At 37.9% G+C, this 16,662-nt stretch overlaps 1 protein-coding gene across 1 annotated transcript in view; it reads left to right on the top strand.

Annotated features, from left to right (window-relative positions):
• Positions 1–356: 356 nt before the first annotated feature.
• SEMA3C (semaphorin 3C) overlaps positions 357–16,662 on the top strand; it is a 123,519-nt gene continuing 107,213 nt past the window's right edge. The window contains exons 1-2 of the mRNA XM_083807555.1: positions 357–747; positions 3,828–3,968. Of these exons, the coding sequence (XP_083663681.1) occupies positions 3,866–3,968 (103 nt within the window). The 5' untranslated portion in view covers positions 357–747; positions 3,828–3,865. The remainder of the gene's footprint in view (positions 748–3,827; positions 3,969–16,662) is intronic.

Raw genomic sequence — 16,662 nt, forward strand, 5'->3', positions numbered from 1 at the left:
CAGCGGCATCCGCGGCGCCGCCGTCGGGGCGCTACGGGAGCCCCGGGCCGGCAACTTTGGCCGCGACTCTCCCTCCGGGCCCGCGCAAGGAGCGCGGGTGAGGCTTGGAGAGCAACCTACCGCTGTCCCCCCTTTAGATCCTCTTCCCCCCAGACCCTCTTATTACATTGTGAACCTCCCCCTCCTGGGGGAACGAAGCGCCGCGCAAGCAGCCTGCGCGCCCGCGGGCGCTCCGCACAGCTGAGCAGAGCCGGCGGCCCCGCGGTGCCTGGGGCGGGCCGGGCCGGCGGCCGCGGAGCCCGGCGGGGTGTGGCCTCGGCGTTATTTATGAGCTCCAGCCCCTATTTGCTCAGCTAATGATGCACCGGAGGCCGCCGTGCCTCGCCTCGCTAGCGCGGCGGCGGCGAGGGCAGGGCAGCGCCGGTAACTGGAAACCAAAGGCTTCACCCTCAGCGCCCGGTCACTTTCCATTCACTCCTAGGTGCTTAATTGAGGGCTGGGGAGAAGCGCTCCCGGTGCCTTAGGAGTCCAGCTGGAAGGATTGTTTTATAAAGGAACCGGGAGTACCTTTGCAACCACCACGAAGAGAGAGTTTTCCTTTATTTTTATTCTTTTTATTATTACTTTATTTTTCCCCCACACAATGAGCCAGGTTCGGAATTAAAACGTTCTGGTTAACAGCAGAAGAGTCCATAAACTGATAGAAAGCAGATAGAAAGCTGTATTACTGGTTCCTCCAATAGCTGGGTAAGCATAATTGAAAGTTATCTTTCTCTGCCGTGATAGATGTGAAATGTGTTTGATGATTGAATTTTCCTTCTGTTCACAGATAGTTAAAGCAATATTTTCCAGATTATCATAGTCTGGGTTTGGGGGTTTTCTTTTCTTTCACTTCTTTCTTTATTTTCTTCTGCTGAACAATTTTCTTTACAGGATTTAAGGGTAGGACTGAGCCTGGAGCAGATGACACCTGCACAGCGCTTCACAGCAAAGCTGTATGATACTTTCCAAAGCAATGCATTATGCTGGAAGTGACCTCCGTGGCAGGAAAACTTCCGCACTTTAATTCAGTAGTGGTTTGCCACCTTGTTTACAGCTAGGATAGGGTCTAAGAGCAGAAATGGAATTAGACATTGCTTTTTGTCTGTCCTAAAGGATTCTTTAAGAGGACTAGAAAAGATTTTAGGTCTGTGGGTTGTCAGCACAGATCATGTGCACAGGACATGCTGAATATAGTATCATGACTTACTGAGATAAATTCGGAACTGGGATATAAGCCCAAACAGAGATTCAAACCTCCAATGAGTTTGTGTTCAGTTACCAGGTATGTAAATCTCTGAAATTAAACTTATTTCCATTAGGTAACTCACATGTCAGACACCCTGTGATACCTTTGTGGCACCGTATGCATGTATTATTTATGTGTCTAACAGCTGGGTAGGAACCATGCAGTTTACAATTTGAATCTTACATTTGCCTGTCACTTCTCTGTTAATGGTGAAGATATGCAATTTGAGCAATGAAATGTAGCAATGTTTCACTCCTGTAGCTGATTGCACTAGAATTGGCAGGAGGCATGAGAGTGGGAGGGAAAGAGTGCTGAAAGGGTTGGTTTTCTTTTTTTTTTTTTTCCTATTTGGTTCTTTTCTGTTGTTTTAATTATTATTTCTTACAGTGTCATTTAAGTGGAGAGAGAAAGCCACATGCTTGTTCGTCTGACTTTTCATCTCTATTGCAAAGAAAGCATAGTGCTACTACTGTAAAGTACTAATCCCATTGCATCTGTTAAATCACATGTTCAGTATGATTGGCTATTTGTTTTGGCCTGACAAAGCAATCTTATCAGGATTTAATGGCACTTCTGTCTTAGAAGAGGGCTAAGTTAAAGGATATCCCATGGGCTAGTCTCAAGGTTTTGAATTTAAAGCCCACAAAGCAGTATTAATATTGAAGTTCACGCAGCTTGTTTAAAAATTATTCTTGGCAAAAACTCTTCAACTATCATTTTATTAGTTAACAGACTCTTAAAAATAATTTGGAACTGGGACAGAATGGATATGTTTCTTCTGTAGACCAGATCTGTATCTGGAAAATCTCTGACACCAGTGTTTTTGTCAATTAGCAGGGTGGTAGCATTACTTGATCCGCATGCACTTCTCAGTACTCCAGAGCACACTGGGCAGGGTAGTTTACAGTTTGGGCTTCAGAGCCGTGTGCTCTCTTGCATGCTTTCCATCCCACCCCCGACTTAGTATGAAAGTCTAATGCAGAGAGAAGCCTTTAAAAACAATTTACAGTGAGTGGATAGGGAAGTGACAGAGCTAGTAATGAGATAGGGAGCTTTTACCTCTTAGTCACTGAAGTGGATACAGCCCAAATTGGTGCTGACCTAAAGTCATCCCTGTCTAACAGCTGGTTCCTGCCATGATGGAGTAGTTGCAGCCAGTTCTTTTAGGGCAGGTGTGAATCTCAGAGGGACCAAATGAACAAGGATGTAGAAATACTGTCCTCCACTGGAGGGACTGAAGTGCTAGAGCAGATCTGAGGTAAAGAAGTGTAAACTGATTGCACAGGCAAGAGAACTCTTCATGAAAAAATACACATTTTTGTGTAATACATAAATGCTATTTTTAATGTTATCTTCTGGCCTTAGGAACTGTGTCCTTCAAAGTGATCTCATTTACCACAGAATCCAGTATTCCACCTGTTCAACCAATAAGTGGTGTCTAGTACAAAGGCTGTTGATGTCAAAATGGAAAATATATACATATATGAGAATGTGGCTGAAGTTAGACTGTTTTATTTTCACTTTAGCAGCTGAACTGAGGAATACCACTGACACTATTAAGACCAAAGCTGCTGTTATAGGTAAAATGAAATCTAGACTTCACAGTTTTTGGAGAGATGCAGTTCAGGAACATCAAAGATATGCAGTATTCAGTTTCTAATGTCTGCTGGATTTTATGGGTCTGGTCCAAAGTCCATTGGCATTGATAGAAAAGTGACCCTGACTTCAGTGAGCTCAAGTCCACTGCAAGTCTTCCTGAGCTAAGAAGTGATGCAAATTTATTTTGATGTATCTTCTGGTTCTCTCAAGAGCTCAGTCTTCTCAACAGTTTACACACTGTCCCATGCAGGGTAACTGCAGTGCTCTGTAGAAGTCTAAGAGAGCAGGTAAGCAGACTGAAAGTAGCTAGCCCAAAAAGCAGATGCCAATTAATAGTTTCAAGCATGTTGAAATACTTTTGATTTCAATGCTTTTGAAATTAGTGACGTGCATATTCAGGATTTCATCTTAAAAGAGGATGTAGATGGCTGTTAGAGCACTCAACTTACAAAACCTCATAGCTCATTTCCAAGCACCGCTGATATCAAATGTTGTTTTTTTAAAAAAAAAAAAAAGAGGGGGAGATCAAGTATGATATAAACTAAGGAGAGAGGTCTAAAAATATCAGCCAGCTTTTTTATTCGTGAAACTTTATCTCCTGTCCTTGCTTTGCTCTGCTTTGACATTTGGTATAATTATTTTTCCAGCAGGTGGAATTGTCCTTATTCAAATAAACTGAATCTCATGTCATAGTCTTCTGTAGCCAAAACTAAGGTTTTGTAGGTTCATACTAACAGGCAGAAAGCTCTCTTTGTTCCAGCATGGAACACAGCTAGAGAAAACCATTTTCAGATCTATAAAGAAAAAAAAACAGAAGTGCTGTGTCTCCTTCACATTATCATGTATTATGGCTTCAGACGGAAGAGCCTTCTAGCACAGATTGTTCTGTTGCTTTTCCTCCACCAAACTGTGTAACAGTAATGTTATCTCTTTCTTTCAGGTTTTATTTCTTGGATATTAAGCTGCAAATCTGAAGAGATGGCATTTCTTGCACTGCACCTGGTGATTGGGATATTTATTTACTTTAACAGTGTAAAAGGATCTTCCCAGCCTCAAGCAAGGGTGTTTTTATCATTCAACGGTAAGACAGAAGATAAACATTCTTAAGCAAATGTTATGACTGAACACTTTCATCTCTGCCTTCCATTCAATAACTGAGTAGAAATTATCTTTTTATTTTGTGTTCACAACTGTTATTTTTGGTTTATGTTGCTGAGGTACCTGTTTAAATTTGATTATCGCCTGAAGTTCATTGCTACTATAGCTATGGGTACATAAGTAATAATCCCTTCTCTTCATTTAGAAAGTTATTATGACTTAATAACAACAAAAAGGTTTTATTTCTTTTATTCTTGATTTTTTCATTGGAAAGATAATAGCATGTGAGGTACATGTCATGTAGTGAAAGTTATTGGTAGGTCTAGTTGCTTTTACTTGATAACCAGCTGAGAACTTTATACTTTGAAAATCAGGGTGCTTGAAGGTTTTACCAAGGTAGATAAGAAGATACAGAGTCCTTTGGCAAAATAGCAGTCCTTGTGTGTTTCATACAATGGGTCAGGTGTACTTAGCATTTTATAATCACTGATGCCTACATACTGTAAACAAGCAATCAAAATAATTGTTTTCAAGAGAAAGGCACACTTCTGAAGTGATGAGCAATACTGTATTAATCCAATTACTTCAATATTACTTTAATAGCAAGGTAGCTTATTCTTCTAGTATTAATCCCCATCTTAAATGCAGATTTTAGTCATCATGTAGTATTTTAACCACCACTTGAGAACATGTGAGAAGCCCATTCTTTGGGCTTACCTTAAATTCTCTTAAATTTGAGCAGAAATTGTCTGTCACTAAATACAAGGGCATTTGCTTTTTTCAACCCCCTCATTTTTCTGGGATTGTCTTTGAGGCATGAAGGCTTCCTGCACCCTGTATCAATAGTGTCTGTGTTAGGATGGTTTGTATGGTTTGAGTGCAAGGTTTTCTTGACTTTGCCATGTCCTGCCATGGGGATAGGCTGCATGCTCTGATCAGTCTTTAAAGCATCATTTTTAAGAATAACTATAGCTAGGAAGTAACTCAAACTGCTATTCACAGCAATGATTATAATTTTGTACTCTTGAGTCTGAGAGACATTCAGAAGGAGGCCTGCCAAGTTAGATCTTCTGAAAATATCAAAGAGCAGACTGAACAACTGCAAGGTATTGTATATTGTACAGTTTATGGCCCTAAACTTACAAGTTCAGGTACAAATTGGCATAGTTCCAGTAAAAGCAATGGCAAAAATGGTGTTCCAAGTGGGAGCTGCCAAATGAAGAAGTGGGTGGGAATTTCTTTTACTTGTGTAAGTAATGCTGATATAACATAGATGGTACTGATTCTACAGAACTCAACATAGAAGCAAATTTGGCCATGGTTGTGTGTTACACTTGCAGGCATGCCACAGTTACACAAAACAGGCTGGTTCAGATTTGCACATTGTGTCCACAGAGGCCTTGACCGTAACTTAGGTTTCCCCTGATCTACTGTATGAGTATGAGGTAGGAAGAGCTCAGGTTTTACAGTATTCAACGTTGTTAATGGGAGAGAATCGTAATAAGGGCAAGTGGTTCTAACTTGGACTCAAGAGAGTTGTCTTTCATTCTTTGGTTTGTCACAATGATCATCCTGCGAGTCCAAAACATAGTGCCACCCAAAAGAGGGGGGGAAAAAAAAAAGCTTAGGGATTTAGTGGAGGAAAAAAAAATCTGGGTGAATTAAAGAAGGTCAGAGAAACTAAGGCTTCAAAAAGAGCTTATTTCCCCTTCCTTTGAAAGGGACTGTGCAGCTCACTGTGACACAGAGATGTCATCGATTACAGCTTGATCTTGCCAGGATATAGGAGTTGCTTGTTCTGTACCATGTTCTTTATTTTTAAAGTAATGGTTTGCATAAGTAAAACTGAGAGCCTCTTTTTCACTAAAAGTTAGTGGAAAGTAAGTGTTACCTATGCTGCGTGATGATATCTGGTTACCTTAAAAAGGACATTTTAATTTCCTTAATATTTCTCAACGTTCAGCCTTTCTAAAAGTGTGTGTGTATATATATATTTGATTTTAATGGGTCTTTCAAAGGTGTAAAAGTAAGAAACTAAATGTGCATTTTATAACATGTCAAGTAATGTTTGAAATACAGGGCTGAACCTTTCATACAATTTAAAAATAAACTTACTTTTTTTACTCCGGATTTCCAGATGGTAAGAAAGAGTTTTCATTATGTGAGAAGAGAGTTTGCAGGTTGTTGTGTATAGCAAGATAATGGTCCTACCAATAAAACTAACTTCTGTTCTATAAATCTTCACTTATTTACATGGGTACTGAAATAAGAGGAAAAAGGTGAAATTTTGTATTGTTCTCTTGCCAAGTATGATAACATACTCTTTCTGCATAAGCTGTCTCGTAGTTTGTTGTTTTTCTACCATGTAGAAATATCAAGTAATTTGCTGTCTTCATGTCCTGAGAAGTTGTCAGTTAGAGAATTGTCACTCTTAAAGTGCATCATTTGAAAATAAAACTATAATTAGGACTCCTTATGTTTTAAATGACATTAGACAATAAAGACAAGTCATTCAAGCTTAGGATACTTAAATGATATTTTTCAAGTTCTGAATTGGATTTGGCTTAGTATCTGTAATTACATTGCCTAAGTTTTGGGGGTGGAATGTGTACAGGAGGAGAAAATGAGTGATGCTTTTCAAAGCTAACCTGCTCCTTCAGGATCAAGTCAATTGAGCTTATTCACATCACAGCATTTCTCATGGGAAAATCCAGCAAGTATCTTGACCTATTCTGTTGTTCATCAGTAAAGATAAAAATGTGAATCGTTTGAATCATGAGCTGCTTTTCTCTTTGCCATCTACTTCATTAAGAATCAAATGTAATTAAAAAGTAAGCCTGTGTAATACCTCAAGAGCTTGATAATAGGGATTTTGCAATTAACTTCAATGGGTGAAGGACTGCAACCCTAATTTCTATTTTTGAAATTAAAAGCCTGGCCTCTTGTCTAATTAAAATGTAGTTCATGACTTAGCTGAGATTGTTAAATGTGCATCTGACGTGAGTGTGGAACTTATTGCTGTCTGCACCCTGAGTATCTTGACAATTCCTGTGTCACACACAGCTCCTAGGCCTGATTTCTGTTTGCTTTCCACCTTGCATAGCCATTCATAAAAGAAAAAGGTCACCCTGGAGGTGAGCTGCTTGCTTTGCACAGGTATAGATGGTTATAAATGACATCAGGCCTACAGAGAATGAGGTGAGGGGGTTCTCAATTTGCTTGGAGTGATTTATTGTAATCTAATTGTCTTGCTTAAGTGTAATGGCTCAGGTTGTCAACTTTGCACAACATCTGCACTTGAAGAGCTGCTGCAGTTGAAGAAAGGTGACTAGCTTTTTCTGATTCTAAAATTGCAAAGATGTGAAGTCTGTCACGCAGGAGATGTGGAATTGTCTACCATGATTAACATTGAGCATGTGGGAGCTGAGTAACCTGGGGTGGAAGAAGGACTTGACACATCTCTCTACACCATTCCCCTTCCTCTTACCTCTCTGGTTCCTTGACCTTTAATAGATCTTCCTTAATCTACTTAAATCACCCATCATAATTTAAAGCCCCATAGTTTATTTTCGCCTCATAGCATAAGACTTACCTTATCTGTTTATGAACTATTAAGCATAGTGCCTGTTCTTTCTCAGAGTGCATGCATTCCTCCTTGTTACTGCATGTTCCTGAACAGATAACTGGGTGCTGTATCTTTCAGTCTCTACAGGGGCAAAGCCTTGTTCAAAGCCAGTGGGAGTATTATCATAATAAGAGAGGAGTTATGAGACTCCAGGATAGTGTCAAACTTTCATATTTTTCCAGCTTTCATTTACATTTCGGGTTTTACTACAATCCTAAAATGAGCTGAACCATGTCTTTTTAATACCAGGTTCGGAATTGGTCAAAGCAATTCCAATTCTTATTTTTGAAAATATATATACAAACACATCTTCTTTGAATTTTGAATTTATATGGAAACACAAAAACAAGTGATAATTTCACAATTTACCAGGAGCATTTCATGCATTCCTACCTAAAAAGTCTGGCCAAGCAGATATTTCCCATGCAGATTCTCCCATTGTCTCCAGTGAAAATTCCATATGAGAAGTGGATCAAGGCTAATTTGCAGACGGTTTTGTTTCTCTCTTTGTCATAAAATTACTAGAACACGTAAAGCACTTTTAAGAAAGTATCAGTCAGCTTCATTAATGACAATTAAATAGCATAAAATGTCACCAGAGCAACAGCAGCACACATTCAACTGTCAACATATTTTAAAAGATTTAATGCAACCCCTGTGGTTACCCTCAAGGAGAAAGAAAGGAACTAAGAACCATTTTCTTTGAGCTCTTGAGCAACAGCAGTACAACTTGTTTTTAAACAATCCCTCATTGTAATGTTAATGTTACCACAGTTAATAAGAAGTTCATTTATTATTTGGGGGACATTGTGCTGACGACAATCTAGTAGGCAATGGTTTATGCTCAAATAGTTGATTGAATCCTTGGTGGTGTCCATGCAATGAAAACTACTTTCAAAATGAAGTAAAGGAGTACTGGGGGGTGGGGGGAAGGGAAACGTTATTTATTTATTTATTTTTAATGCAGAACTATTCCAGAAATCTCTTGAGCATTTTTGTAGTGGCATAATATTTACCAAATCATGGGTCACTTTTTCTCAAAAGTGACTGACTTGTGGCTTTCACAGCTTCATAGACCTTAAATGATGCTGATTTATAAAGCTCTGAGCAGCAACCATGTGTAATTTCTTTCCCGCAATTGTCTCACAATGGAGATCTAAAGTTAACTCATTCTTGACTACTGTCAACTACAAATAATATATTATCTTTAGTAATGAAATTGATATTGTTACACTTGGAGTTACATTTAGATAACTAAATCTTTGGTTGTTATTAAAGACAAATACCTAATATACAAATTATAGTCTGGGGGTAGCTTTTAGATTTTTGTCTTCTCTGTATAGTGTTTTTTCTTGTTTTGCCTTTATTTCTATTGCTGAAAATCAACAGATAAAGACATAATGCAATAAATCTTACTCTTATATAAATTGAATTACTTGACTAAGCTATGAGTTAAATGTAACAAAATATTTTCTAAGAGATATTAAAGGAAGCACAATGTAAAAAGCTCAGTGTTCTTTCTAGAGTTTTGCGGGTAGAGATACTACTGCTAAATGATATTGAGCCTGATTATTTTCACACAAACTCTTTTTCCAGTGGCAGTGTCTCTGACTTGGCTTCTCTGTCACTGTTAAAAGAGTGTGAAAGAATTGATTGTATTGTTTCTGTATCCAAAGTTAGATTGTAAGTACTGTGACTTCAGTTATGAAAACTATCATGTGATGAAGCTGAAGTCACAGGCAACACTTGGCCCAGTTGATTGTAGGTTCTCTGAAGTCAGCACAAGAGAACATAAATAAATACATAGTCTTCAAGGTGGTTAATTATCAGGCCCCAGATTTAGGACAAAAAATTATGAATGTAATCCTATTGTTGGATGAAGTAGTCATCCAAATTTCACAAAGATTGAGAAGACTTTCATGCTAGAAAGTAGATATATTGTCTAAGAAATTACTTACTTCGGTCTCTTTCTGTTCCCCAACTCAGTCAGTTTGACCTGTATATGAACCATATCTTTGATTTTAGTGTGGAAAAAATCAAACTTTATCTTAGAACACTTTTACAGATTCAACACATCTTAGGTTGTCTCAATTGTCGTAGAAGAAATGAGCTTATCTTGGCCAATTACACTGCTCTCTTGTTACAATCCTTCCTTGTGTTTCCTGAAGTTCCTACACAGACAATTATGTACTGATTATTATACCAGACATCAGTTCTTTCATGTTTAAAAAAAAAATGCAATGAGAAGAGTGTCATAGACATTTGTAATGCCCTATCTTTTTCAGAATTATCAGCATATCAGTAACAAGAGCTCCTCTGTGAGCCATTTCCATACTGGATGAGTTCACAGTACACTTCGATATGTGGTGCTGCACAAGCCTTTTTGTGTATCAGATATAATTATTGATGTGACTCACAATAATTACTCGTTTTATTGAAGTGCATTGACTGAGATCCTGTCATGAATAAATACATAGACCAAGACCTTATTCTGTCACTTGAACTGGATGTTTCTTCAACATGTGTATTTTGTTCCTTTTGGTGCTGCCCTTTCAGCGTTCTCAATAACACTCCTTAATAAAAAGCCTAGGCACTCTTTGTCAGGGGAGAGGCCTTTGATAAGGACATAATTTTCTGATTCATGGTGTGACATCTCGTCTTACATTCAGACTGCTGTGGTTGCATCAGCCATAGATTTAGAAGAAGGCTATGTGTTTTTCCTTCTTCATGCAATTAAAGAGTTGGGGTCTCAGGATGCATAGTTTTCCATTACTTGCATGAATCAGTGAGATGTCAGATCTCTCTTACTTTGAAGCGTGCATTTCCAGTAAATGAAATAGAAGATAGAGATTAATGGAGGGCTTACACCTCTCTGTTATTCCCCTGTTCCCTTCATACCTCCATCCTTATTCAGTTCAGACTTGGTACAGTTAGAGTTTGAGTAAACATGTTACACTTGCATTGGAATTTTATCCACCAGTGATGTGGCTTCTTCCTGGAAGCAAAATCCTGCTTAATGGTATCCTGGAACTAAGGCTCTAGTACCACAGCAGAAGGAAGATACAGAGTGATAGCTCTGTCTCTACCATGAAACCACCCTTTGTCTTGAGGTAGGACCATCATACCATTCAGAGAAATTAATTTTTCTCCTTGCTCATATGAATATAAGGCTATTTTTTTTTCTTGTTGAGGAAAGTACCTTGCTGCTTGTGTGGATAAGGTTGGTGGAGGTCATTTCCTCTCCATTTGAACAGCATATAGTATCTTGGATATTCCGAACTACTGCTCTCACTCAGCAAATCAGTTATACATACAAGTGTGTTACAAAGGTTCCTCCATTACCACAAGTAATACCCCAGATTATGTTTAGATTATTTTCAGAATTACAGTATAAATATTTTTAATTACAGACCTTAAAATAATTATATGTTCCAAGACAGTGATACAAAGAGAGACAACATTTTGGAAAAAAAAAAAAGGTTCCTTCTACCATCATGTATCTTGTCCACAAGAAACTGTAATCTGTGGTATTTCATTGTTATCTGAAACAAATATTTTTTCTGTTGCACACCCCTCCTTCACCCAGCCAACTTGATAGAAAAATCTCAGGAGCAGCATTTCATCAGTACATAACTCCAACAAGCCCTCAAATCACTGTAAGCTAAGAGTTTGTCTGTGAGAGTCCTTCAGGGCTGATCTCTTAATTCTCTCCAAAATAGAACCATCTAAGGATATAACACTTCTTTGCTCTTCTGGAGCATGATATAACATTTTTAATGAGCTCAGTTAGCTTGAGGAAGCTAACTTTTTATTTACTATTATTATTATTTGTGGGCTGTAAGTAGATACTTCATATAAAAACACACCCTATCTTTATGAGAAGCTTTTAGTTTTAGTACAAATTTCAAGTGCAAATATGATTTCATGAATTGCAACATGTAGAAATAGTCTGGAATAAATAACCAGACTTTTGAACTGTCTCCTTATTCTTGCATACTACTCTGGGATAAATGATTGCTTCACAAAAATTATCTTCTAGCATTTGGATGAGGAGACATCACAGTCATCCTGGGTTGCCAGGTTGCCTAATGGAAAATCAAAATGTGTTTTGACAATTATTAAAAAATAAATAAAATAAAAAGTCAAAGGCATTTTTAAAAGGCTTTTTTTTTTTTTTTTTGTAATTGAAGGCATCATTTTCAGCCATTAATAGGGTCAGGCTGGCATACTGCAATGAAGAAAAAGGACTTTTCTTTAGAGTCACACTGTAAACATATTAAAACTATTAAATGTATTAAAACTAACTTTCAGCTATATTTCCTATCATGTCCTTTTTAGTATTTCCTTTGCAATTTCATAGTTCCTTTATGTGACATCATTGCTTTACAAATGCAACTGGGAAAACAACAACAACAACAAAAAAGAGGTCTGGTATATCTTTCTATGGACTTTCTCTGTCACCTGTTTTTCCGATCATTTGTTGTTGTCATACATATATACATATATTTTATTTTGCTTAATGATACAATTTTCCTTTACATTTCTTAATGAAAAACATAAATACCTTTGCTCTTAGAAGCTTCAAGTTATGCAGAATAAATCAGTTTCTGTCAGCTTAGAATCACTTCAATTGAGCAAATATTTTCCCTCTTTTAACATCTGTGTAAATCAGCCTATGCATCTTGGACACCCAGTTTGAAGGAGCTGCAGCATTAGATTTACAGGGATAAAGGAAATATGTGAGGCAAGTGTCTGATTGCTCCTTCGCTTCAATGGGTGGGAATGATGAGGTTCATTTTCTTTCCTTCTCTTGTAACAGATCAAGAATGTAAAGTTTTGAACAGCAGTAGAAGATAAATTTCACGATATATACACACACAAAGATTATTAGTGCAACAGAAAACAAAGGGGGAAAAGCAGTAGGATAGATGTACTCATAATCCTGAAGGTATTTGTTTTTAAAGCAAAAAGGCATGTGTATTCAAAGCAGTATATATATACATACCTTAGTACATACAATGGTGTTTTCTGATTTTTGACCTCAAACATTTTACAAGCTGTGATCCTAAAGCTGATATGAAAACTCCTTGAAAACAACTGTTGGTCTCAGAAGAGAACAAGACTGGAGTTTCCTTGTACTCTACTGAACCACAGCCATTTTGGAATGAAACATGGTGTTTTCTTTGGGGCAGACAGTCGCACACTGACTATTCCGGTGCATTTCAGTGGCACAAGGTAGTTCATAATACATTTGGTTTCTACAGTTCTTAGAAATTCCTCCTCTTCTGAAATAATCAGCTTGCATACCTGCCATTGCAGTTTGTTGATAGTCTCTGTGTTAATATGTTGAGTGTTCTTACAAACCAAGAGATCAAACTAGTATACAAAAAAGTGAACGTTTATATCTTCAGAATGGCACTTTCCATTTTTTAAATATCAACCAATTAAGATGTTATTTTCAGGGAGAGGCCTGGCATTTTTTCAAAAATGTACTTTTTGAGGCCTGAAATGTATTTAGTTGGCATGTGTTGCTGATTCTGAGCTTAAACTTTTTGATGGATTCAACGTGAACACAGCTGGAATATTTTAAGTTTATTCTGTTAAAAACCCACTTTCTGCCACTGTTAAAAATAAAGCACTATCCCTTTTGTTTTGTTTTGTTTTGTTTTCTTCCCTAAAGCAGATACTCTTATAGCAAAGACAAAAGAACTTGAAGTCCTTATGAGGTGTTTTGTGTTAAGGAAATAAAGCTGTGCATTCATAGCAATAAAACACGAAAAGGAATATACCTATAAAGCCATTACTTCAGATTAAATATCTTATCATCTTTATAGTATTAGTAATTCCCTTAACAATGAGAAGGGTGCCAGCTATTCTTTTCTCCTGTAGCAACCTTGTTTTCCTTATGGATACTTGCAAACTTGAGACTTTTTCCAACATAATTTTTACAAGCACAGTAGGAGAAGAATCAAATGTCAGTGAGTTTTATTTCACTGGATATTTTTCAGACTCCACGCTACCATTTCCTGAGCTTAGGTCTCCAAATGTGTTCTTAATCTCACAAAGGCAGATGAAAAAGGCTGTTCCTGAAGTGGTAAAACTGCATAAAATTGCAAAAGTCATTTGAAACTTTCAGATGTGGTAGGGTATGTCACTATCTGCACTGACATTGTTCATGAATGATATGAAACAAAGAGAAGACTTACAAATTTGGCCACCATGGTTTGGCCCACCAGGCAGGTCCAACAAACAATGGGCTTTTATCTGGACCCATCTTTTGCTCTAAGACTTAGGAGGACACCATGTGCTTTCTTTGCAGATGAATTCTTCCTCCCGCCTCGACATCCTGACAATGGCCAGTTTACGAAGCACTAGCATGGGTGCCTATTGAAGGGAAAGGGCATAAGTCTAACTTTATTGTATATATGTATGCAACTGGAAAATGCTGTTGCTGTGTCCACTTCAATAACAGCAGATGATGGGGGAGAGGGGCAAGCGCAGGAATTCAGCATCTTCCCCAGCAGCTGGAGAGAACAGACCACCCTGATGCAGGGGCTCTGAAGAGAGTTTTATAGAAGAAGGTTGTGCCAGCTGAATCAATACCGAGGCAGGATTCATAGCTAGAGTAGTAATTTACTTAGGTGTGTTTGGGGGTCTTCTAATGGAATTAAATAATAAAAAAAATGAGAAAAAAACCCCACCTTTTTTCAAGTTGGATTTGTTTGCAGATAAAGGACTGTGCCACAGATATAGATGATGACTTAAATTATTATTTGCTTCTGTAAAAAAAAAGGGGGGGGAGGGGACGGGACAGGAGAGGAGATACATTTCATTCCAGATTCTAAGGGTGTCATTGCCGAAGTACTCTCTCTTTTAAGAGCACTCCAGCACTGCTGTACAGTGATGAGATTCCCCTCCATTATAAATTATTATATTCATGCTTCTACTGAGTGGTTTTTAAATGGTATTGGTGTTGGAGCCAGACAGTGAATACTGATTATGAGGCAGTCTGTCCTTCTCACAACGTATATTCCCTCCAGGCCACCAAAGCAACACTTAAGGAGATGTTCACCTGATTTTTCTCTGTGGTTGCTCTGCTTGCAGACCACAAAGTTATAGAAAACAAAATGTAAAACTCTGACTTTTTGGAAATAAGTTACCACCTAATATTTTTCTCCAGTAATAGATTCATTTGTATACTCAGTTTCTCACTTATCTTGTCCCTATAGAAGTGAAAAAATGTCTACCTGTACTTACCCAAAAGGCAAACAGACAAGGTGTTTATTATTTATTTATTTATTTATTTTAATTCAGAATCTGCATGGTAAGCTTTTGCTTTAAGGTTATTCTCTTTCTTCATGCCTTGCTTGTGGCTGTTGAAAGCTTCCCCAACCATTAGGATAAAACTCCCTTTTCAAATCAGGGTGCATATGAGAAAAAACATCTAACATCTAAGTGCAACTAAACTTGAGACTGTTTGTAACATCAACAAACTTCAGAACTCTGAATAAACAAGGTGGCCATTCACTGTTTACCATTCCTTTTGCTTATTTTTACTGCTCTGTGTCTCTGATAGCCCCAACCAGTTTGCTGAGCAGCTGAAAGTGAGTTTTGTTCAAAGTGGATCTAATTCTTGGCTGATAGGTATGATTCCTATGTGGAAATGGGTGAGACAGAAACAGCAGACTGGGAGATAGTTTTGCTTTAAAAGGTTCTTTTTGAGAAAGCAACTATTTCTCTGTGGAGAATGAAGGACTGATGTAGCCGTCACCAAGAGGTTAGGGACCTTATAGAGATTACTCACAAACACAAGGGGTTGCGATGAATTTACTCCACCTTAGCCCATGTTGTACAAGAGTATCCACCCATAACGTCTGCTGCAGAGGTAGTCTCCAGCTCCTTAGAAGATGACTTCAGCTATCTATAGATACTTGATCTTCCCATGCTGGGGAAAGCACAGATGTGTATCTCTCCATTCTCAGTTAGAAGGCAAACTATTAATTTTCTACACAGAAGTAGAGCATCATTTTGACCTACTATTACATTCTTATATTAAATTTTTCTGCAGTCATTCCAATTTGTTTGTTTTAATTTGTGTAGAGGAGAGATCACAGAAAGAGACAGTTTTGTTTTCCAGTCCCCAGCATGAGAGAGACTGACAACATGTAAGAAGCCCAATGAGCGGCCACTAATCTGTTACAGGTGCTAGAGCATGTGATGGACAAGGAGAGGTTGAGGCAGCTATATTTCTTCAGCCTGGAGAAGAGAAGGCTAAGGAGCATTTCAGTGCTGTCTTCAACCATCTGATGGGATATTATCAAGAGGATAGAGCCAGGCAGTTCTCAGAGGTGCACAGTGACAGCACAAGGCACAAAAGTCACAAGTTTTAGAAAAATAAATTCTGATTAGATAATAACATATTATTATTATTATTATTATATATATTTTTTTAAACCATGGGGTAGTTAGACATTGAAAGAGGATGTCCAGGCAGGCTATGGATTCTCCAGATATTCCAAATTCAGCTAGATTATTTCCTATGCAACCCCATCTCACCACAGTAGTTAGTCCTGTTTTGAGAAAATGTTTGGGCAACATAACCTTCAGACGTCCTTTCTAACCTGCATGCTTTGTGGTTCTGAGATTTTATCACTGTTCAGCAGGTGTGAGTATTAAGACATTGGTATCAACTTTGGCAGTGTTTCCCAGGACAGCTTATCAGGAAATTCAGAAGAAGAAAGTTAACTCTCCTCAGTAAGTTCACAAATCTGACCCAAACGACCTAGCAGCCTGTGTGCCCACAATGGAAGCTATAAGCACTCTACATCAGGAATTTTTATCTATTTATTTATTTATTTTATGTCTACTGCACATTATTGTGCCTGAAGTGTGGTTTTCCAAGTCTGAAATCTCGTGTGTCATATGAATTGATTTCTTACAGTTAAATACATTACAGTTCCCTGGCCTAGAATGAAAGAACGTGTATCCGTTTCTGGCTGCACAGCAGAATATAAAAATACCCCTTCTAATGAGTAGTAGAAATCATAGATAT

This window comes from Anser anser (assembly GCF_964211835.1).
Source record: "Anser anser genome assembly, chromosome: 1".
Lineage (NCBI taxonomy): Eukaryota > Metazoa > Chordata > Aves > Anseriformes > Anatidae > Anser > Anser anser.